General features: G+C 44.8%; 1 protein-coding gene across 1 annotated transcript; it reads right to left on the reverse strand.

Annotated features, from left to right (window-relative positions):
• Positions 1 to 117: 117 nt before the first annotated feature.
• On the reverse strand, positions 118 to 14,821 carry LOC142960642 (basement membrane-specific heparan sulfate proteoglycan core protein-like; the record flags this gene model as incomplete). The annotated part of the gene is made up of 12 exons (XM_076102577.1): positions 118 to 284; positions 402 to 559; positions 1,164 to 1,308; positions 1,714 to 1,845; positions 1,976 to 2,095; positions 2,173 to 2,403; positions 2,531 to 2,656; positions 3,783 to 3,955; positions 4,238 to 4,296; positions 4,481 to 4,590; positions 14,197 to 14,256; positions 14,599 to 14,821. Coding segments are annotated over 12 exons (1,704 nt in total), but the record flags the coding sequence as incomplete, so codon positions are not given.
• Between the last annotated feature and the right edge of the window lie 9,382 nt (positions 14,822 to 24,203).

Below are 24,203 nucleotides of genomic sequence, written 5' to 3' on the forward strand. Positions count from 1 at the left end.
GGAAGTAAGAATAACAGATTCACTCAGCCTTGTTTTATGCTCTAAATGCTAGGACTACACAAACTTCAAAAAGTTATTTAGTTGAAAGTGTGACTGCTTTGTTAGCTCTCTATCAGTTTAATAAGCATCAATGGCTTCAGTGCCTTTGAAGTCTTCCTCCTCGGTGAAACGCAGGCTGAGATGGTTGCGGTAGCGTCCGGTGCCCTTGCAGTTCTTGGAGATTCCAGCACAGAAGCAAGAGACACAGCGGCCCTCCACGCTAAAGTGACCATCGGGACAGTTGCCTAAAATGAACAAGACAAAAACACGAGACGATTTATATTCTTGTTGTAACTAGAATTCAAGGAAAAACAGGCAGCGATGCTGATAGTGAACCCACAGTAAAAGTGAGATGTCAGTACCTGGATTTGGAGTCGATGTGAGAGTAAGCACGCCGTCAGGGATACCAAACACCAGGCCTTTAGCATTGATGGCCTCACAGGTGTACGCCCCCTGATCGGCCTCCTTTACATCGCGAATGGTCAGGGTGCCGCGGCCATTCTCGCTGGTCATGGAGATCCTGGGTACATAGAAACAATGCGCAAATTATCACTTTCACAGTAATAATCTCAGGCGAGAGTCTCTGTCAGCTACAGCGTGGACCATAATGGGAACCCTTCCGTTTCTGACTCCCGCTGCAGAAATATTGTTACAGAAAGATCCATTAAATTCAACAGTAATTGCCTAACCACACACACACACACACACACACAGCTGACTACGCCCCGAATGAACATTCTGATACTGCAACTTTTCGAGCTGGAGTGCACCACAAATATCTCAATAATTAGAATCACAGGTCTAAATAAATTTACGAGTCAGCACAGAAACCCTGATCTAACAGGGTTGTCGACAGTCAGGCCGGCGAGAAATGTGTTGAGAGGACAAACTCATAGTAGTTATTAAACCCTCATAGTCTGCTGCAGATCAATTAAGCAAGAATGGCTTTCACCAGATGTTTTGTTTGAGACCGCTTGCCGAAACAGTGCAACACATGCTTTTTTTTTTTCATTCAGAGCATATTTCTAAAGATATTCAAAATTATTTTGGACTGCATTTTCCATTAACTCTGAAAAATCTGTAATGTAGTACTGTACAGCAGAAGAATTTCTCATCAAACCCACCTGCCGCTGAGAGGAATATGTCCCCAGTTGAGTCTCCAGGTGATGATGGGTGTTGGCACTCCAACAGCCTGACATGTGAACGTCACCGACGCCCCCCGTGCTGCCTGAATGGACTCTTCCGGCGGGCTTGTGACAGAGGGAGGGGCTGCAAAGTGTCAAGAAGATGAGAGCTGTATTAACCACATAAGAAATGCACATGTACGAAAAGGCTGGCATGTGACTGGAATTTGGCGATCAAGTGAAGCTCATAAATGCCTGAAAGTCAGAGGAAACATAATTCTCCGCTATGGACGGACAATTCACTTTCAGTTCTCAGTAATGGATGGTTCACAAAAAGCTCTGTGTCTCATTCTCCACATGTGTGAAAACAGCCTGGTTCACAGCAAATTAGTCACAGCATACAAAGGAACTCAGAGGGTGACTATAGAGGAGAGTCAAAGAAGCATATAGAGAGTGCAAAAAGGGAAGACAGAAAATTGTGTAGTGCGCATGAGAGAAAAATGAAAGATACGAGCGGAGTGCTGCAGACAGCTGCTGGTGTGAGACTTACTGCAGCCGTACTCATCAGAGCGGTCAGGGCAGTCTGGCTCGTCATCACACTGGTAACTAGCTGGGATGCAGGTGCGATCGCTCAGGCATTCAAACTGCTCGGGAGCACACCTGTCGCCGGGACCCTTAGTGGCTGTAGTTATGACAAAATGGAGATTTCACTTGTAAACAGTAGTCCTTTGGCTAGAAAAAGAAATATGCGTATATTAACCTATTCTTTCAAGGCAGACCTTTCAGGACTCAGAAAACAAATGGAGACTTACGGCAATCCGTTTCATCCGAGTTATCCTCACAGTCATTGTCTCCATCACAACGCCATAGCTTGAGGGCACAGCGGCCATTTTTACATTTGAACTCATTGGGTTCACAGGGAGATGGCGTACCTGCGAAAAGACAGGGGATAAACAGAGCGCACACTGTTGTCTGAGAGCGTGCACGTGAACAAGTCCGTGTTACGTACCACATCTGATCTCGTCGCTTCCGTCCGAGCAGTCCCTCTCTCCATCGCAGACGTAGTCACGAGGGATACACTCTCCACTCTGGCATGTGGCTTGATCCGCCCTGCAGGGTCCAGGTGGGCTGGGGGGCCGCAGGGGCTTCTTGATGGTGGTGGTGGTTGTGGTGGTGGTGGTGGTGGTGGTGGTGGTGGTGGTAGGTGTGGTGGAGACTGGAGGGGGCATCCGATTTGCGTCTAAAACAAATCTCTGATTAAACTTAGCGAACGTACAAAGTAGTTACTTAGAGCGGTTACCGTAAGAGAATGAGTCTCACGTCAAGCCATGGTTTCATGATATATATAGCCAACCGAAGCCACTCACCACAGTTGGTCTCATCGCTCAAGTCTCTGCAGTCCGGTCTGTCGTCACACAGGTATTCCATCAGGATACATGTCCCGTCACCACACCTGTGCTCATCTGACATGCAGGGTCTGATGCCGGTGGTTACTATGAGAGATGCAGAGGCTACAGTACAGCCGATACACTACACCAATGTCATATCACAGCAACAACAAAGTGAGGTGAAAAACACAAGCATCCCAGGCCTCTCAGCCATCAGATCACTACAGCGAGTGGCATGTTGTCAAGACTATCAATAGGGGTGTGATTCAGGATACTCAAGGAGATTTTCAAGGATATCATAAAAACAAATTGTAAATATTAGATCAATTTTTCTGTTGGGTGTAAAATCCACTTAAAGGACGGATAGATGGACAGACTAGACACATCCTAGATTAGACACAAATACTAGACGAGACACACAGACTGGATGGACCAGAATAGACAGACAAGACTAGATTAAACAGGCTAGACTAGACAGACTAGATACGACTAGACACACTAGACTAGACAGACCACACAGGACACACAGACAAGACTAGACAGACTAGACAGGGTAGACTAGATTACACAGACTAGATTAGACACACAGATAGATGGATAGACTGACGGTCAGACAAGGTACACAGACAGGTAGATGGGAACCCTATCTTCTGAGTAAAGACATTAAAGATAAAGTTACCATTATTCTCTAGAACTTGCCATGCCTGTGTATAGAGTTGAATGTGTGTGAATCAAAAAGCTGGTTTAGACTGCAGTGAACAGCAGCATTTCTAATCAAACTCATGCCATGCAAAAGTCTTTCTTATTCACTGTGGACGTTAGAGACACTCAGAAGTCTGCTTTATATTGGTGCTTCCATGCAAAACATTCCTCAGACCACATGACCACTGCTTGTACATGTCAAGGTAAAGGTCATTGTACGATTGCAACATAAAAATAAAAAGACAGGATATGCTCGACTGTTCTTTCTAAAAGGCACTACTGGTCATCCTACAGCTTCTACAGTACAGTCGGCCCAGTCACCATGCAGAGGGCATGGCGCAGTACAAACCTGGCACTGCTATAGGCTCCACTGGAGGCAGAGGTTGAACTAGAAACCAGAGGGAGACGTTAAGGGCACTGCCTACCGCTCTGGTGGACCTTAATTTGCTGTAAACATACAGCCAACTCTTGTGTAACAGAGTCACTTCACGTCCGTGTTAAGCGGTGTCCCTCTTTGTCGAGGTCTTACCTTCCCCAAGCCGTCTGAACTCAAAGCCCTGGACCGTTGTGACGTAGGAAGCAATGGCTCCCTCCTTCACCACGTTGTACAGCACGCTGCGTATCTGTTCATCATCGCTGTTGTAGTCAGAACCCACATCCATCTCCACAAATACGTCCACGCCATCCTCTCTTATCATCTTCCTGCAAAGAGCAAAGAAAAGCCTGGTGAGTCTGTGGCGTGCACTGCAGATGGTTTAACAGGAAGGCTCTCTGGAGGTAAAGTTTCTTTTTAGCGTCCCCTTAGAGGAATTACTCACTGCAGTTGAATTACTGACTACAGGCCTACCACTGTTGGCCTTGTGCAGTTTGTAAAAGGGAAAATAAATATCACCTGGCCAGAGTAAGACACCCAGGCAGCAGCACACAGCTGCAGGGTAACTACTTTGGATGTCACAAGGCATGATTTAAAGGATTGGTTCTTACTTAATGAGGACCACGCTGACTGTTTGGACACCTGGAATCCTGTTGTAGTCCGACTCCAGCTGTGAAGGGAAAACCACACTCGGTTAAGTTGAAATATACAAGCCTGGGCCTTACACATAAAGTCACACATCCTTAAATCAGCAAAGTCATAAATAACCCGGCTGAACCTTATAAGGTAGCCCTAGCGGCGTCCTGTACATGTCTGCTATTCAGTTGAGTTTATCCTGTTAGAATAGGACGTACCGTGTCCACCACTGCTTCAGAGATCTCATTAAAGGCCGAAGAGAAGATGTCCTCGAGCTCGGGGCCGTAGACCAGGGAGTCCGTGAAGTTGACGAGAGCTCTGTAATAAACTAGAAACACAGATATGGGAGGAGAATCCGTCAGCTGACTAATACAAAACGACCACAGGCTCAGAATTAATGTCCATCCGTTGCAGAGTTCGGATATCATAAGCCAGATCCCAGATTTAGTGGTTAGGTTGATCAGAGACAATGTGATATGGGACACTGTTTGGGAATTATTTTCCTTGGGAAAGGCTTTGGTTAAATATTTCAGAAAGTCAAAACTGAAAAGCGTGACTGTGACTTAAATGAGAGCCACATACAAATTATGGCATCTATTTCCATATCTCAGTTGTGGGCAGGTCTGCGCTAAAAACCGACGACTGCAGCGTTGCATCACACATCGGCCGCAACAAGAGGCACACGCTGACACAGGCCTCCCAAATACTCTAACATGACCATGAAATGGAAGCATCAAGGCATGTCTTCTTCTCTGTGCGTGTCTTTCTGTGGGTCAGGGACACGGAGACACAGAGCGTACTCACAAAAACAGTTGCACACAGGTGCTGATAAAGCCCCCTTGTTTGCGAAGGCAGAACTAAATATGCTGTCTGAAACCTAATCAATGCAAACATCCAAACACACATTACTGTACGTGGATATCCGCCAAAATAGCATGGCCACGAGTTTGCACCAGATCTCCTGATTGAACGCAGATGATGTCAGAGAGTTGGAAGGTATTTGGGAGTTTGAGTGTCACTACTGTGGCAGCTGCTGAAGAGGAAGAAGACGAAAATCCTCTGTGAATGATTGTTGAAGGGAGCCTCAACATTCCCTCCTTATGTACCAAGTAATTTCTTTTCAAATGTGCAGCTTTTTTTTGACAGTAAAATGCTTCTTCTCTTCACACATATGGCCCTCCACACAAAAAAACTACACTTATGTGGACAAAAGAGTGTTCATGCAATGTATCGTGAAGTCTTGCTGATTTGTTTTAAAATGTATTAGTAAGCAACCAGTTGTGTACAACAACCCTTAATTCATCTAATCATCACTCCAGTCATAGAAACATTACCACATTCCAAACATAACCTTTCAAATAAACTTCTTGTTGAGCTATATTATGAGTGACTCATCAACAAATGAAAGTTAAAATAGCCGAGGCCCACATGGTGCCCTGTTCTCACATGCCTGCCAACACTTTGTTAGGACGGCCTAGCCAGCCTGTGATTTCAGACTGGCAGTGTGGGTTTTAGGGAGGAAGTCAATATTTGAGCAGTTTCTTGCAGTCAGATGCTACTTGCCATGCCAAAAAACAAAGAGTCATGTTCTAAGTAGGCATCTCCTGAGCCTCTAGTACAAACATACATGCCCAACTAGGTGCAAAGCAATAAATATGGACAAACGCGCATACAGCATGCAGAGAAAATACCAATGATATTGGTGTATATCGCTTGCATTTCCTTTCTCCGTGGATAATCACTTGACATGTGGACACTTGACATCAGACATTTATCATGCTTATCAAGAGCGACTTAATTAAAAGTCAGAGTTTGTTCGTTATCTGCATTACAGGCCTGTGGAGAACTCTGCTGCATTTTGCTCCGCTGGCTGAGCTTTGGCTGATAAACAGCTGTCCTCTCTAAACGCTGCTAAATTATCTCTCCCTACACACAGCATTGGCACAACAAGACATCCCATTCCTGGGACATTTATGGACAAAATAAACTGATGCAATGCCCATGAAAACACACAGTGAGGTTAACATGTAACAACAGAACTGCAGCCTTTCGCTCGGCCTGGCAGGGTGCCCGAGAGCTTGCTTTGCAGGCTGTTACTGTCAGACTAATAGGATTAATTATTAGGCCTGAATGTGGACCCAGAAGACACGCAACATCAAAGTTAGTCATCAAAGCGCCTCATTTGACCCACATATAATCTAATCCCTTGAGTGGGTATTCGCCGCGAGGTCAACAGCAGCTCGTAGCTCCAACTGCCTGAGCTTGCCGCGTTGACGTTGCAGACTGGCGAGTGTGGAACTGCCGCCGCCCGAGATCCTTTGATTAGAACTGCCGGGTTGTGCCCCGCTGCTAACGAGTGGCTCTTTTACCCTGAGACCCATTCTCTTGTGCGTCCTTTCATCAAGCACCACCACCATCAAGAGTGATGAAACTGTCGGAGTGCAGACATGACGGGTGGGATGAAAAAAAATAAATAAGGGAGTGGAAAAATAGCATTCCATACTCTTAATTCACAAACTTATTTAGCTTTTAAAGCTGTTCAGTAGAACTGTGGCGGCTTTGTGCAATGGGCCCCTCTGAACACATAAAGGCCTTTGCAGAAGACAAAGGCTTGATTGAGCCGGGAGCCCAGCCTGTCCTTTAAAAGCCCAGCCGCTTTGGGCTTGACCTTCAACCCCCACGGCATCGGCCCAGCACCACCCGAGGCTTTTAGAGAGAATCGACAAGAAAAAAGGCCTCGACCACATCTCCTCAGCTTGCTCATCAAAACTCTTTGATAATACATGTTATCAACCTCCATGGGGTTTTCCCTTTTTGTCTCTTTAATTTTATTTCTAAATATTATCCTCTCTCCTAGTGAAATACACTCATATGCCAGCTGTTTGACGCTGAACAAGAACTCCTGCTACTTAACCCTTTTGCTGGTGGCAAGCCAAGCATCTCTGTCTCCAAGTCTCCACTCATTGGCCTCTGGGGAGCTCTTGAGAATAACTTCTGGAATCACTAGTAAGCTCGCCCCGTTGTGCTCTCCCACGGCTCGCAATGTAAGCATAAAAAAAAAAAAAACACCATAGTGTACGACAAAGCACGTTTTCATCCTCATGTTGTAGTGATTCTCAGAGACAGCTGGTTCGCATCATTGGGACGAGCCATCTGCATCAGGTTGAAATTACAAAAAGGACTTTTCAAATCAAATTGTTGGATCACATTTTAGCAAGTGTTGGCGGGTTCACAGAGATGAACAGTTGTGTATTCCCGACATATCTTTACAAAGATGCTCTCGGCTGGAAACGCAAGTGTTGTCACTCGAGGGTGATGCATATTACACGATGGAACAACTCCATCATTTTCCACTGGCATCAGAGCCACGCCTTCCACTTGGACAAAAACAGACACACTGGACTCAAACACTGCATGCCCAAGCCGAGTCTTCCTTGGAATGTTATCTGAGAGTGTGTTTGGAAATGAGAGTGCATAACTGAGCGGAGCAGGTGACAGGAGAGTGTTCCAAAGACAAGAGAGGGGAGGAACCGAAGCATAAAAAAAAAGAAGGAAGTGCTTGAGGACTTACTGTAGTCTGGTTCGACTGGGCTCTGTAAGTTCCCCAGATATGAAGACTTCAACCTGCGTGCTATGGCAGGCAATGAGGGGGCGAGGAGAAAGGTGCAAGAGTCAGGGGGCCAAGAGCCAAAGGTCAAGCATCAAACAAGAAAAAGCGACACAAAGACCAGGGAGGAGGATCAAGTTAGCCAGGCAGGTGCAGAGAGGTTAAAGTTTCAGGAAAGTTAGAAAGAAAATGATTGGAAGCAAGGAGAGAAAATAGAAAGTGACAATCAGAAAGTGAAATCAGGAAACGTCACTGAGATGATGGGTGTTGAAATACAAGCAGTTGGCAGGAGACAGCTAAGGGAGGATACGGATCGGCATGAAATTATGAGAAATACACGAAATAAAACAGCCGAGACAACAGCAGGAGCGGAAGTGAAGTTGTCATCACAATTCTATGAGAAGCTAGTGATGTCAGGATCCATTTCTTCCTGTAAACTGTCCCACTAATGGTTACCATCCACATGTTGTGGATCACGGTGGTCGGTGGGACAATGGATCCTGTGGTTTTTGTTGACTAATGAGTTCAACCGCCGTCTGTCAGGAAACACACACGGCCGCTTGCATGAGAGCGTCAAGGAGAAGAGATCAGAGGGCATCTCTTTCAAAATGACTCCTCTTCGGTCCAACGGAACAAAGAGGATATCCTGCCAACCAAACACACGCTTCCATGTGCCGATCTTTACCCGTCTGCTGTCTGCTTCACACACACAAACACACACACACCCTGGGGTTTTGCAGAGACGCAGGGAGGAGCTGCTTCCTGTTTTCCCTCCTAAATGGAAAGAACTGAGCACCATTATCAGCGTTTTTTTTAACCAAAAGTTAAGCCCTCTGCACTGGCAAGGGCAACAATGACCATGTTCTGTTTTGTGGTGACTCATTCATTCTTCCACTGCTTTGGATGCAGTTACACCGTGGGACATGCTCTGAAATGTCAGCTGAGGAGGCCTCTCGGTCGCTCTGACACAAAGATTGGTTTTAAGAGAGGGAGCATTGTGCAAAGTCTTCCGAGTGTCTGTTCACTGACTTTCAATAAAAAAAGGGCTCTCTGTTATCTTATTTTAATTTTTTTTACCCTTTATGCTAGCACTGTGCTGACAAGACAGATATTCACACTCCAATCCGGATTGTGTATGAGTCCACTCCTTAAACCTCGACAGACAGCAGTGAACAACAGCTCCTTCATAATCAAGTGGGTGCGCTGGATCCAGCTGTTTTACAGCTGTTCAGATACAAAAAAAAAAACAACAACACATGGCTCCTGATGCATCATTACTGTAGCTGTGGCATGTCTTCCAGAGGAGAGGAGATTGAGGAAAAAGTTGTTGTAAAGTTTTGCTTTTAGATTCACTGCTGCTGCTACAGTCTGGTCAACTGAACGCTGCCAGCTCGGCAAAACAATTTAAAGTCCACAAAGTCCAGTAAGGAAACAGTTGACAGAAAAGTTGCCCAACCCAAACAATCTGAGGTCCCCCCCCCAAGAATAGAGAGCCAGACTATCAAAGCTAATGAAATATCCGCTGCATCAAAGGCTGCAGATGTGTTGTGATCCTTGTCATAATGGGAGTGAGAGTCAGACAGAAGGGGGTAACAGCTCCATTATTACTCTCCACTCTTTTATGATCCTCATTGACTGAAACAAGGCCTTCGCTGTATCAGAGCATGAACACACAGGAACCGTGCAAATATTACCCCTCTTACCAGTCGGGAGAGAAATTAAAAGTGATATCTTGGGTAAGCGAGCACACGCACTGAATGTCTCATCATGCAGAAGAAAACGAGTTCACTGCGTTACAGATCCCAGGAGAGGTTGTTATTTGGTTTGGATATTCTCTAGTGAGCAACCAGGAAGCCGCTGATCAACTGTGGAGCTTTATCCAAATAAACTCTCAAATCTGGGAAAACCACAGGACAACTGGAAACCCTGCCAATAACCACAAGTTCCAATTCAGCATTTGTTTTGGGACACAGCAAAAACATTTTCTTTTGTCCACATTAAGGTATTCTCTTCTGCTGCAGCATGGATCATCAGGAAGGGCAACTAAATAAACGTTTGTATCAGCTACAAGCCTGTCCTTGAGGAAAGATAAGTCCTTCAAACAGCTGCACGTGCTCTCTTTCAATGTAACGCTCAACATCTCTTTCCTACAGAGGAGCACCGCGGGCGAGTTTCTCCAAGGCAACACATTTGTTATTGGCACAACAGAGCGAAGCATCACGGGGCAAGGTGCAGCAATAAGGCTCAAGTCCAATCAGCAGCAGTCTCTCCGAACAATGTGCATTACGCACGCTCGCGCTCAAAGTGAACTGCTTGCGAATGTCTTTCATCGGCGGCAGACAAGTTCAGATAAAAGTTAAACCCAACGCGTTCTTCAACCACGCGGCCCTCGTGTTTTGTCTGCCGTGTCCACAAAAAAGGGAGTAAGCCGTCTGATTATAATGTGAAACGAGTTTCTACTGCACTCTTGGGTCAGTTTGTGACCACTTTGAGGGCCCCCCAGCAGTGCAACAACAAAGACCTCACCAAAATAGCTGCAGCTGCCAGCACTCGTCCCCCCTGTGTAACTGCCCAGGAGCGTCCCAGTGTGTGACAAACACACACAAACACACACGGAGGCAGTGCCACACTGCGGCACGCACATCTCACAAACTGCCCGTGAAGGAACACTGACTGGGTGGCCGCAGCCACAGCCGGTCCAGCGCCCAGGCCAAAGCGACAGACAGGCGACATCATCCTGATGCATCGTCCACTTACGCTGCAACATCTGTTCTCCTCTAGAGGTGACGGAAGAATAAGAACTACGGCTTGCTGTTATGGTCAAATAAGTCATTTCCTATCTGGATAACAATACATCACAATACAGCACGTTTTCTGGTAATTAAATAAATAAATAGTTTATATGAAATAACCACATGTATTTTGTATAATTAAATACATGACAAATGAAAGTATTTTCTCATTTGATTAAGAATTCAAGTGCAAAATGAACACATAAATACAGGCAGGCCTCACCTATATCTATCTAAACAAAGGGGACAGCAAATGTAATATGAATTTTAAAAAAGCAGATAAATGCATTGTACAGGACAGCTGGCAGACTTTAAGGCCCACAATAATCTATACATCTTGGTCTGAATGGTGTATAACGTCCATAAACTCACTGATTATTATGTGACTGGTTATAATAACCAAGGTAAACTGCAAAGAGTAGGTTTTTTTAACTGGTTTAAGACTTCCTTTGTTTATATTTGGTGTCACTGTAATGTAGATGTAGTGTTATAGGGTCAAACATTCATATACATTTATTTTGTATCTGTGTTATCGGGATAACGCAAGAAACGATACTAAAAAATATATAACGATCGACATTTTTATATTGTTTTGATGATATATTGTTACATCGCAACTGGATTGTGTTTTTACAGCAAGCGTCCTTTAGCAATTGATGTAAAACCAGCTGAGACTACACAAGAACATGTTTTTTAATATGGACATACCATCTGTCGATTTTCAAAATAAATCTGAAATTCACTGTATATACAGTATATAGACATACTGTACATAATCACCCAGTCTATGTGTATCCATTTCTTTGCCCTTTTTGTATTGTTTACAACTTACTTATAGTATAAAGACATTTTATCTCATATTTCATTGCTTTATATATTATTTACACCTATTTTTTCACTATTAAGTCCCGTCTATTCTTTACCTTGGCCAATAAAGAACAAATCTTGAATCAAGTGACAAACTCCAAGCTACACGTTTGATCTAAACCACAGAGCACTGCGTGAATCAAATGTACTTTATCTCACTACAAGAAATACAGTTAATATTCTTTTCTCTACTATACATGTGATCACAATTTAAACATTTAGCTGAACTCGTGTTCTGACCAATGTTTAATTATTTCTGTAGACAGAAAAGTGTCACACAGAGGCGAGTTGAAGACTGCCAAGGGTACTGCATCACATTGTTACATAGAGCATAACTGTATATTTTAGTTTTTTTTTTAACTGTGACTTAAAAAAAACACTATTCGGACGATATGAATTCTCAAGCTTTTCATCCAAAATTAGCACTGGGCAGAATGTAGCCCCAGCAGACCCTCATCAACCACCATCCCCATTACGAAGTGGACATGGCAACCTTTGTTTCTTTGGTTTCTCAACACAGTGACCAACATCCTTGGTGCAGTGGGAATGTCTGTAATGGAGCCTGCGAAACAAGGAGAGGCTTTCACAGATGAGATTAGTTGTATTTTGTCTCCCAGAAATCTCTTCGGGGGATCTCAGTGTGTAGGTCTAGACGAGAGGTTGGGAGGACACGGGACGCAACCTTCGTATCCCTGGAGAAGATTGCAGACTATGATTAGGGGCAATAAAGAAAAAAGATAAAGAGGTTAAAAATAACCGCAATCTCAACAACAGTTTGGGCTCCAGGTGGGTTTTTTTAAGCTTCAATGCACGAGGCTAAGACAGTAGAAGAATGGGAATTCATTAGCCATTGGCAAATAGTGGCACAACAGGAAATAAGCCGTAGTGGCGGCAACTGTGGCAAACACGTCTACTACTTCAAAGTGGTGGAGGGGGAAGGAAGGCAGAGGCTTGCATGAACAGTCCGGACAAGCCAACAGGACAGAGACACTCAGAAAAGTATTCAGCATTATGCACAGGAAACCCAATTTCCTTCCCATTGCTGTTGTGCTCAAAACTATTTATGGAAATAGCCTGTCTCCCCTAATCATAGCACCGTGATCATACTGAGCAGAATGCAAATATGTCTTGCCACCTTTGACATTCTATGATATATTGAATAAAGTACTGCGTAATCTCAGCTTCCCATTTAATTGCCACATTAAAGCAACACTGACCTTTAAGGGGATGCAAAAGCCGGGACGTTTATGGAAACAGATGCAATAAACCAAAGTAATGGGGAACGTTTGTAGGTGCATGTCGCACCGCAAAATGTGAGCACATTAACAGAAAATATATAATGCTGTCGACGATGCACAAACTGGCTTTGTATTCTGTGACTTTCATATTCTTTTTGTACATTCGTAAGGTCCAAGCTGACTGTGACCTGAAGGTTGAAGTACTCACACACACACACACACTTCAAAAACAACCTCAACTTTGATGCAGGTTGAAATGATCTGTGAAGCTGTGTTTACAACTACTCTTTAATCAATCAATCTCTGTCGATATTAGCTAAATATGTTCTTCATCATAGCACTGCTAAAAACTGTCCGAACCTTCAATTACCCTAATCTGTCACAGTCGCATGCTTTCAACACCAAACAAACAAATGTAAACTGTGTTAAAAGCTCCTCTGGCTCCTTTAACCACCCAAATTCAGCGAGGCCTCACAGCGGTGCTATTTCTGTGAACGAGGCACATGATGCTATGCACCCCAGCTATGATGTCAGCTCGCAACGCTGCTACCAAAACAGTTATTCTGCCATGATGTAATCAGCTCTGCTAACCTGTCGAGTGACAGCGTCTGGCACCAAGGACAGAATGAGAGGCAGCAGCTATTACCAGGCCTTGGTTTATAATAGGAATAGGATCTGACCTGTCAGGATATCAACATGTATCTGCTTTGATAAAGGGATTTCTTGCAGGGGGAAATGATAGTAGTATAATAATATAAATGTTGAGACTTCACAAAATTGCTAAAAAACCAAAAAATGTGCTTGAAAATCTATAGTCTAGATAGATGTACCGATTGGAAGTAGGACTTTGTTGAATATGTTGCCACGGTGGCTAAAATCTAGCTATAGTAGAGTATCAGCATATTAATATTTAGCTATTTTATTTGTTATTCCTGCTACTGTGCAATGTGATATAATGGGGTACCTGCATATAAATATAAAAGTCTACAAAAAGTAAGAGGGCTGGAAAAAGCTAAGGAGTTTGAGTGGAAGGCAAACAGAGGTTGAACTTTTAGTGTTCGCGGCGCTTTCATGTATCTTATTGCGCTGTCACCTCTGCTGCTGGTTTAAAAGATGAAAGAGGAGAGGAGATGTTTTTGTCTCAAAGACAAAGCTCAACGCGTGTGTTATGACCAGACTCAAGCTGGCAGGGACGAGGGGGGGAGAAGGGGGAGAGAGGGTGCAGCAGGATGTGAAGGCATCATCATTCAGGCACAGGCACACACACACACACACACACACACACACACACACACACACACACACACACACAGCCACTGAAGTTGGAGTCACAGATAGGGAAGCTTTCGAGGCCTGAGTGATCTACCGCACATCGACAAAATCTGCCGCAAGAACAACGATTGGATTCACTCGATGCTCTGGTCCCTTACTTGTGCTCTCAGTGACTTGAAGCCATGGCGTGCTTCCATCATCCTCTCCACTGGGCAGCTCTTTGAAGACAGAAGCAGAGGTTCATAGGGAAACGGTCAATGTGCTGGTTCAAAGCGAGAAAACAAATCAAATGTTCTGCTCACTTATTTAACTAACAAGTACAACATACAATCTGCTCTAAATTCCTTCTGAAAAGCGTGAATCCTGCACGTCGTTGTTCATATTTAGGATGAAATCATCAAAGAAAGCATTTCATTACATATCTCCGAGCTGCATTCCCCTCGTTTTCAGTTTTGGGATGGGGGTTAACAATCTAAGGAATGCGTAGTGAAAAACATCTCCCGTGACTTAAGGGCAGCTGTTGCTGTGGTTTGGGGTCATCCAGCCTCTATCAAGCCCACCTCCTGAAGCTTCATCAGCAGCAAAGTCCTCGTCGTCGTCCAGTAAGCTCTGAGACGCCTGGACGTCCTTCTCCCCCTCCAAGTCTTCTGGCAGAGGCACCTCTCCCCACACCTTGGAGGCCTGAGTCACCTGCAGCAGACACAAGAGAGATTTATAGGGACTGAAGTGTCGGCAGAGAAAGGTTACACCCAGTGCTATACATGCACCCTGGAAGGGTGGAGGGGAAACAAAAGCCGAGACAGGAAACGGGGCATGTGTTTACTTTGACCATTTATTATCTCCTAGAGGCCTTCTCAAGAGTTCACATGCAAATAACTGGTATGAACAAAGCTCATTCAGGGATTTCTTTTACTGCACAAAGAAATCATGACAATTTGCTAGTGAATGTATTTGTAATATGAATGGTGGAAGCTGGCTGCAGATATTCACAGCTGACCCGCATATGAATACACACACACACACATCGACAAAGGAAACAATCACACATGAACACGCAACCGTGAAAGCCAAGGAAAGCAGCTGAGGTTGACATCAGAATGACTGGATGACATAAATCTGTTGAAAAAAAAAAAAAAACACACGACCAGCTCCTTGCTCTGGAATTAGGAAGGAGTCTATCACAGAAACATGAGGTCACCTGCTTTGAGCTAAATGCCAACATCAGAACGCTAACATGCTCATAGTGACTATTTTGAACGCGCTGATGTGTATAATGTGTAGCATGTTCACCATCTTAGTTTAGCAGTAACACAATCTTGATTCACATTTGGTCAGCGCCGCATAGTGGGACAGTTTGCTCAGAGTTCACTTGCAGTGATTGACGCTGCGTTGGAGACTCCTCGGCTCTGATTGGTTGTTTTCCTTCATGCGTGGTGGGGCAGAAGAAAATGATTTTTTTCACAGAGTATCTGTCTCATGCACTGTGAGGATATAGTGACAGTTTTAGGCAAATATGACAATATCTTATATTTTTTTTGATAAACCTACTGAACCTTTAATATCTGTATCACAACTCATGGCAAACCATCCAACAGCGGTTCCAAAAACCACAAATGTCAACCTCACGGCATCACTCAAGGAAAGGCCCGGGAATTCTTTCTTTATGAGTCCTTAAGATTCCTCCTCTGGGGACAATGAGCATCTGTATAAAATACCTTTTTCAACCCATGCACTAGTTGTTGCGATACTTTACTCTGGACCAAAGTGTTGACGGACAGACACTAACATTTCCAGAGCTGCGGTGCTAGATTACACCAACAAGGAGAAAAGTGTTGTTTTAGTTATGGTAACAAAGGATTATTTCAGTATATATTTCTATCACAGAAGACAATCCTTGTCAAGACACATGAATATATCCTCTCGCAGTACACCTGATAGACACACACACACACACACAGTCTCGATGAGGAGACGCAAAGCTTGAGCAGCCACTCTCATATCTGATCATCTTCATAACACTCTCTGTGCCAGCCCAAGTGGAGCAGCACTGTGCGGGTTTATTATCTCTCACCATCTCAGCATCCAGTCTGCCCAGACTCCGGCTATAAGTTTGGATACGAGCCTGGCAGGATGCCCCCCCGTGGCATTTTCCAGTTGGCGTGGTCCGCCAGTTCGTATTTCCACCTAACTCCGTCATGGTGGTTTTCCTATTTAAATGGCTCCAGCTAATAAATAACTAGATATATCCCCACAAATCCTCTCTCCCCTGACTGAACACCGTTACAACAACAATCCCGGGCCATTTTCAAAAGGAAACCGCTGACTAACCAAATTCTTTTCAGTGGTGCCAACCAGCCAACCATCAGTGGGATCATCTCCTGCTTCCCACTCCCTTGGGGAGGGGTTATCATCTGGACACGTTGGATGCCATCGAGACAAAAACCACCTCAAACTTAGGGAGAAGCCCTTTGCTGAGCGAGTCCACATTTGCACCTGATCTTAAAGCCAACATGTTAAGCCACACTTGTTTGAGAATGCCAATCTGGCCTCATCTTCGGGACTAAAAGCTGCTGCGACCTTTACTCTCAGTCGAGGCGTTAAGACACGTCTGTTGTGTGAAAGTTATATCTCCCTCCAGATAAAGGTCTTGACCGACTCTGTAGTTCTTTTAACTCCACTCCAGCCAGACGACACGGGCTGGAGTGGAGAGAACCCGCCTGCTCTAGTAGCTCGTTGCATTTCCAGAGGGACATATGGCAACCAGGTAGCTGCTCGGCACACACACACACACACACATACACACATATCCTACACACACACGTGACACGCAGACGAACGCACACATTCCAGCCCAAAGGAATTCCACTGTTGACTTATGGAATATTCTGCCACAATGCACAATGTTTGCCTTGCGGGACGAAGTAGTTGTAGCTCTAGAAAAAAGGGAACAACAGAAGCCATGAATAATGACTGACAGGTGAGGCTATACAGAAGCCTGAGGACGGGCAATACGTTTATCCAGCTGTTAGCGGGGCCGAGGAAAAAAAAATAGCATTTCGACCCGTGAACAATTGATAATCAATGGGACAGAAGCAGAACATTCTGGAAAAAAAATGGTAAATGTCAAATTAAAGCCAAGATCCTTTCTTCCATCAGCTGTTGTTGAATCTTGCAGCTGGAGACCTTCTGTCATCTCTCCTTCCAAACAAATGCTGGCTCCTCAACATGCACATTTGTACTGCAAGCCTGTTTATTTCATTTCACAGTCACTGGCCATTAACAGCCAATCCAAAGATCCACAATTCTCCACAGCTTCCATGTGACCACAAGAACAAATGTCTCATAAATGATTCCAAAAGAATAGCGGTGTCCACTGTCCATGTGTTCTCTTATCTGACCTGGTGGGATAAAACTAAGTGAAATGTTTTATCGTGAGATTTTTACCATCATAACATCAATACTGAGATAATGGTGTGGTTGCTAATTCACTTCCATTTACTTTTCCATATTAACCACAGCTGCTTAACTTTAACACTCCCTGACTGCTGCTTACTTGCAGCCCACTGTGTGTTGAGTTACTGTTGAGACAACATGCACAAAATTATAGGAGGTCATTTGAGCATTACTGGATAAAAAACAAAGCTTATGGCCCTGAGGGATACGCTATATTAGGCAAATCAAACTCATAACAAGTAAAGAGCATGCGTAGGCTTCTTGCTATTCCACTGCCAACTCTTCTCAGATATTAGAGAATGTCAACGTAATGAATCTTCCTGTAATGCTCCAACAAATACGACTTTTCCAAATGGGCCTTTCCAAAGGGGGTCTTTATTGCATCTACATTCCCACATAAATGATACAGCAACTTTGACAACACACAACAGTAAACTTAAAGTGAGTTTAAACACCATGCTATAGTATAGAGTAGTTTACATCCCTGTCTGTCCAAAATGTCATCAGTTCATCATTTTATCCTGTTAGATATTTGTGGGGAATTGGCATGGTTAGCATATGAATTCTTGACTTGTGGTCAAAAACATGTTTTGTGAGGTCACAGTGACCGTTGACCAAAACATTCTAATCAGCTCATCCTCGACTCCAATTAGACATTTTTGTCAAAGTTGAGGAAATTGGCTCCAGGCGTACCTGAAGGTATCGCGTTCACAAGAATGAATAACGTGCGTACAGACAGGCGGACTGAAAGCAAGGCCTCCAGCTACAGATGCTGCCGGGGCATAAAAGTGTCCAGAAGCAGCGTTATGAGACAAAGAATTTACAGAAAAACATCCAAACCACTGGAATGGCCCCTCAAAATGTGCAAATACATAAATAAAAGTGTCCAAAAAACGCACACACACTGGCATATGGCAGTACACACAAACACACACCCACGCTCACATGCACACACCATTATAAACCCACACTCCTGCATTCCCACCCCGGTTACATCTCTGTGACAGCCAAAGCCTGTTCGGAGGCAGTGTGAGAAGAATTCTTCATGGGACTTGATTCGCCCACTCGGCTAACAAACCCACTGGTGCAGCTGCAGGACAATCTGGTGAGAAAACATCTTAACAGGCAGAACCGATGTGTTACAGAAAAACACGAAGCTGCTGATACCGGACAAGAGTCCCACACAGAGAAGTGACGCTCCCTCATGACAACATGTAATGTTTGTTTTTGTCTGGTAGAAGCAGCAGCGGTTTAGCACTTAAAGCCTCTTCTGAGCTCACGCCATGTATCTGCTTCTGCTCCCAGCAGAGCGTGAGATAGGCAGACGTAGACGAGAGGTGAAAGCTGAAAGAGGCAGCGCGCCGTATTGCTCACTCTTATCAATCGATTCAAACGCCAAGTTGTGACCTTTCAAGCGAGCAGTGCAGCTGGCAACTCACAGAAAAACCTTCACAAGATGAATTCCCCAACCTCTCCGACCCTCCGTCCCCTCCCGAGCCACTCTCCGCTCTCTTTTACCCTCTCCCTCTCAAAGACTAACTAATGTCTGCTTAGACTTGAAGTTGCGGCCGCGGACTAAACAGGAATGGAATGTAAACGTCAGAGAGCATTAAGTGGATGAAAGCTTGACACATACTCTCTTCTTCTCTTTAGGTAGAGTCGACTGAAAAGAAGGAGCTCGCCAAGCACTGCCAGGCACCAATGAGGACTGAGCTGCAGAACCCCCCCAGCAGCACTCCCTTTTACTTGACCCGCTTGCTATCAGTGGAGTGGCAGCAGGAGCATTAGTAGGGTAAATAATAAATAATAATAAATAATAAATAATAAATTCTGCGCATGCTGTTTGTGATGTCCTTGGCCTCGTGTTTTTGAAAAGGGTGGTGAAAGATAAGGAGGCAAAAGGACAAAGCCCTGGAGAAATGTTGCGTTTTTTTCCCACACACGGGCAGGAACAGGAGACACAGATGTCTCAAGGTTTCCCACAACAGGGCTGCTTTGTCTAAGTTTGTGTATGTTTGTGCGAGAGAGACAGAGGTCCTGCGTGTTTAACCCTTCGTCGGAGTGCCGGTGAATTAACGAACTCCCACCTCTGACACTAAAACCTCTGCCCGGGCCCCTTGCCGCATAAAAGGGCCCCGATGAGTGAGGCCCTTCCGCTCTTTGACATTTCTACAGGGGTTTTTAATCCAGAGTGATTGGAAGAGGGAGGAAGTGGAAACGCTCTTTGACAAGGTGCAGGGATTGTCTTCTCAAAGTGTTCCATGACTAATACTGTGGGTGCAACAAACACTCGGACTTTCTCAGAAAACTCACTCCTCCTTTGTAGAGAGGAGTGACGGGGGGCCAAAAGTGAAGGATAAGTCTGCATTTTTAAACACATGCTTGGAGTGCCTGCCTAGCCTTCTCCCAGGTCATTCATTCTGTCTCCCACACATTCTCTCTCCCCCATGCTGCGCATTTCACAATAAGCCTCGGCCTCCCACTGGGAATAGGCAGGAGGACCTGCACTTTCTGGACACGCATCATGGCTTTTTTTCTTTTTTTTGATATATTCTGGTATTGTGAGGTGATGCACTGAGGACGATGGCATTAAATATATTCAACATACAGAATAACTGCAAGCGCACAGAAGGGCAGAATCTTTTATTCTGTGGTGCATATTTAAAAACTTCTATCACCAAAAGTATACCCATTACACTGGATTACTGGATGTGACCAAAGAGATCCAACAAAAAGCTAGAAGATAGTCTGTTGTGTCTGCCCCCCCCCCCCCCCCCCCGAGGGACAACAATCCTCTGTGGTAGAGCAAGCGCTGCCTCCCGCCTGTCAGCGTCTGCTCCACAGCCTCACACACTCCTCGCCCTTTTAAACCAACTGTTTAGGGAGGCATGTCAAAATAAGCATCCAGCCTGTGCAGACTTGTGGATGGGGGGTGCAGTTACACGGGGCGAGAAAGGACGTCTCCAGAGCAACAATTGAATTAAAAAGAAAAGCGCTGCTCCTGGGATGAAAGGAACAGGAGGATGAACTGATAAATCCCTACTATGTACACATGTGCACAGCTGTGATGTGAGTTAATACCACGCCTAATAATAACAAGCCTGTGCTTTTACTTTTGCATGCTTGTTGTATTTTCCATACAAGCACATTTCTCACAAGTTGAAACTGTCACAGAAAAGCAGACTGACACTGATTAACTGATTTTCCCGATGCACCAAATGAACTTTTGCCAGATTCATTCATTCATTCATTATCCAAACCGCTTATCCTGTTCAGGGTCGCGGGGCGCTGGAGCCGATCCCAGCTGACATTGGGCGAAGGCAGGGTACACCCTGGACAGGTCGCCAGTTCATCGCAGGGCACCTTTTGCCAGATATTCCGCATAATTTAAAACAAAGGCTTAGAGTCATTTAATCTCTACTTTACTTTATGCGTGTCATCTCTGCCCTTGTGTGAGTCAGCCACAAATATCACAGTTTGCAAACTGGGGATGAGTCACCATAATGTATTTTAGGTTAAAGGTCAGAGCCTGGCGACACAGCGACCAGACGGAGAGCAGGGATCGTAACCGGGCTGTGAAACCAGACACCCTTCAGCCCGACACTAACTGAAATGCTATCTCTGACGGGCTTTTTCCAGCCTCAGTGACACCACATTCACAAGACTTGGGACTTGTTTGAACAGCAGTAGCGTCTTTTAATAAAAGTTTGATTATAGAAGTTTGAACGAAAGACACTGTAAAACTGCCAAAAGTACGCTTCTTCCCCCGCCGAGAACGTTTTTTTTCACCAAACTAATATCCTTGTGGCTTCTTTACAGGTAGCTGAAAGTGTTTTTAAAAGCTATACTGTATCACTTTTTCACTGTGGGTGGGGTAATAGAGCGTGACCACATTCCACCCAAACGTCCCTCGAGGCGTGAAGGTCCAGTTGACACCCTCAGGAGCACCCTCTTTTCAATTATCACCCCAGCAGGACCCTGCGTCAACAGACCACCTACAATCGGGGCCACAGAGAGCCCAGCGGTGGAACCTGAAGGCCCCCACCATCAATGAACAAAAGCCCTGAAACCACCCCCTTATTTACACATGCAGGTATTAAGAACAGCACACACACACACACACACACACACACACACACACACACAGACAGAGGAAACACACCTTGTTAACGGGCATACAGTTATCAGCCGACTGCTTCAGCCAGGAATGAAGCTATTCTGCTTTAATGGGGCTCTGTGGTTTGTGGGAAAGACCAATTTATTGGATTTGAGGTTTAGCTCTTAAAACTACTGGTACTCTTACTGTGAGAAAAATATCCCAATGAATGTTTATACTCTTAATTGGTAAACTGAGGCAGAGCTAAAATGATCAACTTGCATGCAGCAAGGATCAAATTTTAAAAAAATAGAAAGACTGAAGAAAGGAAACTGGAAAAATACGATCAAATCCCGTCTCACCTGTATGTCACATCAAACATAAACAGCATGAGAGTAATTCGCGGGGCTATAAATAGCGGGTGTGTTTCCGGTAGTGTCTCCGGGAGGAGGGGGACCGAGGGGCCAGCTACAGTTCCCCCAGACGACAGCTGACGGGCGAGGAGCTGAGACTGGTGGCAGCTCGGAGGGGAAGAGCAGCTCCGGCCCCGGCCTGTTTATTTATAACAGAGAGAGAGAGCCTTTGAAAGAGCTCCTGTGTCACTTAAGATGCCTGCTTTTCTTCCCACTAGGAAAACTCACAGGGATCAGGGATCTGTGAGGAGCCCTGACGATAAAGGGGAACTTCTGTATTTGTGAACCTTTTCCTGTGTTTTGGAGTCAAGGTGACTAACGGTGACAACAATTTCAGTATTGAGGGAGAGAGCAGCAGACGGCGGCCGCTAAACCGGCTACAAAGTAACCGCTCAGGGTAACTCCTCACCGTCAATGCTCAGACTGTTATTATAAATGTCAGCCAACATGGACCGTACGAAGAGATAACAGTTTTTCTCTACCTTTAACAGTAGAAATGTGAGTGAGAGTCGGAGAGAGGAGTGCCAGAGTTTGTAGTGTTGTGGTCGGTTGGAGTGCAGAGAGCGTGGCTTACGCTGTGTTCACACTGTGAGCGACACAGCAACATGCTACTAGTCATTTTCAATGGGAGCCGGTGAGATGAAGCTACAAACTGACGCCCAACACTTAATACAGTACAGAGCTCCCAACAATAAAGAAGAACCCTTCATGCTCAATGGTACGAAGATGTTTCCAAATATACTAAATATGCGCAAAAACATATTTGTATGGACATTACTTCATGTTAAAACATATCACACAAGTTTGTCCAGAACTGTTCTGCACCAACTACAGTATATGTGAAATGAATATGATCTAAAAGTACATTTTCGACACATCGTAACAAGACTCAATCAGACTGGTGACTCTGTGAATCACTGGGTGATTTGAGCTGAATGTGGTTAATCCGTCTAGTAGCTGTTGAGATATTTCGCTGTATAAATGAAGATTTTGACCCGCTGGTGGCGCTAGATGAAAAGTGCGAGAATCACCAAAGTCATTAGGATTCATCGTCTGGACACTCTGGGTATCTGTTTACAGATTGCATAGTAATGCATCTAACAGTTATTGAGATATGTTTGTCTGGAACGAAGCGGTGGAGCAACAGACTGAGAGCCAGGCTGCTCAAGCAGCATGTCTGAAATGCAACGTATCAATCTTCTTTTTATTTTTTTAAACCCAATGACAGAAGCAGCCACTGTGCGATGGCTCTTTGATTAAGCTCTGGTTTCCCTACATTACCGGCAGCGGCGGCGTTAGATTGAGCCGCCCCTCTTGCTCATTCTCGCCTCAGGGCCGACTAATCTGACACCACCTGTTGACTTGGCCACATTCACAACGTCCCAAATAATCACAAGCCAGAGCTACTTTGTCTGTCAACCCCCCCCCCCCCCCCGTCCCGTCTGTGTATCATACTCGATTAGTTCATAGTTACACTGTGTGGGAAAAGTAGGATAAGCAGACAAAATCTCTCTAAGTACGCAGTTTATGCAACCAGTTCTGGAACAAATTGGATCCTCGGAGCACCAGACAAACGCGAAGCTTTCCACTGGGGTGCAGAGATGAATAATTCGCATTTTTACAATAATAGATTGCTCGTGATGAGCTGACTTTGTGAGAACAGAATCCGAGCAAACCCTCCAGGTGTTCCTGTCCGGAGGGAATCATTTCATGTTGGTAGAGCCACTTTCCACCGGTTCCCAAGGCCATGCTATTCGGGATGGCGATCTCATAATTAACTGGGATTTGGCGGGGGTACCATGGTGAAGCTGTAGGAAGGCAAAGCAGCTCCAACATGTTGAGCATCTCAAACCAACAGTCTTTGTTTGGTAACCCAAGACGCACTTTGAGCTTATAACATCACCCCAAAACCTGCTGTTAACGGAACAAAACTCTTTGTTGGGCGCCATCTGCACATCAAAAGTCTTTTTTCTTTTCTTTCCCCACAACACTTTATTATTTTCAATAATACTCTTTGTTAGCTCTGCCAAATTTTAGAAAAAAAAAAAAAGTCCACAGAAGTGATGGAGTGTGAGAACAAAAAATATTCTTTCTCAGCTGTTTATGCCATTAATATAAACATAATAGGGCTGGAGCAGCAACGATGGCTGTGTTCCTCTCCAGATGTTCTGCTTGGCAGAGCAAACAAGACAGTCTGATGTTG

The sequence above is a fragment of the Anarhichas minor genome, unplaced genomic scaffold (assembly GCF_050575085.1).
Source record: "Anarhichas minor isolate MPS153535 unplaced genomic scaffold, ASM5057508v1 ptg000003l, whole genome shotgun sequence".
NCBI lineage: Eukaryota > Metazoa > Chordata > Actinopteri > Perciformes > Anarhichadidae > Anarhichas > Anarhichas minor.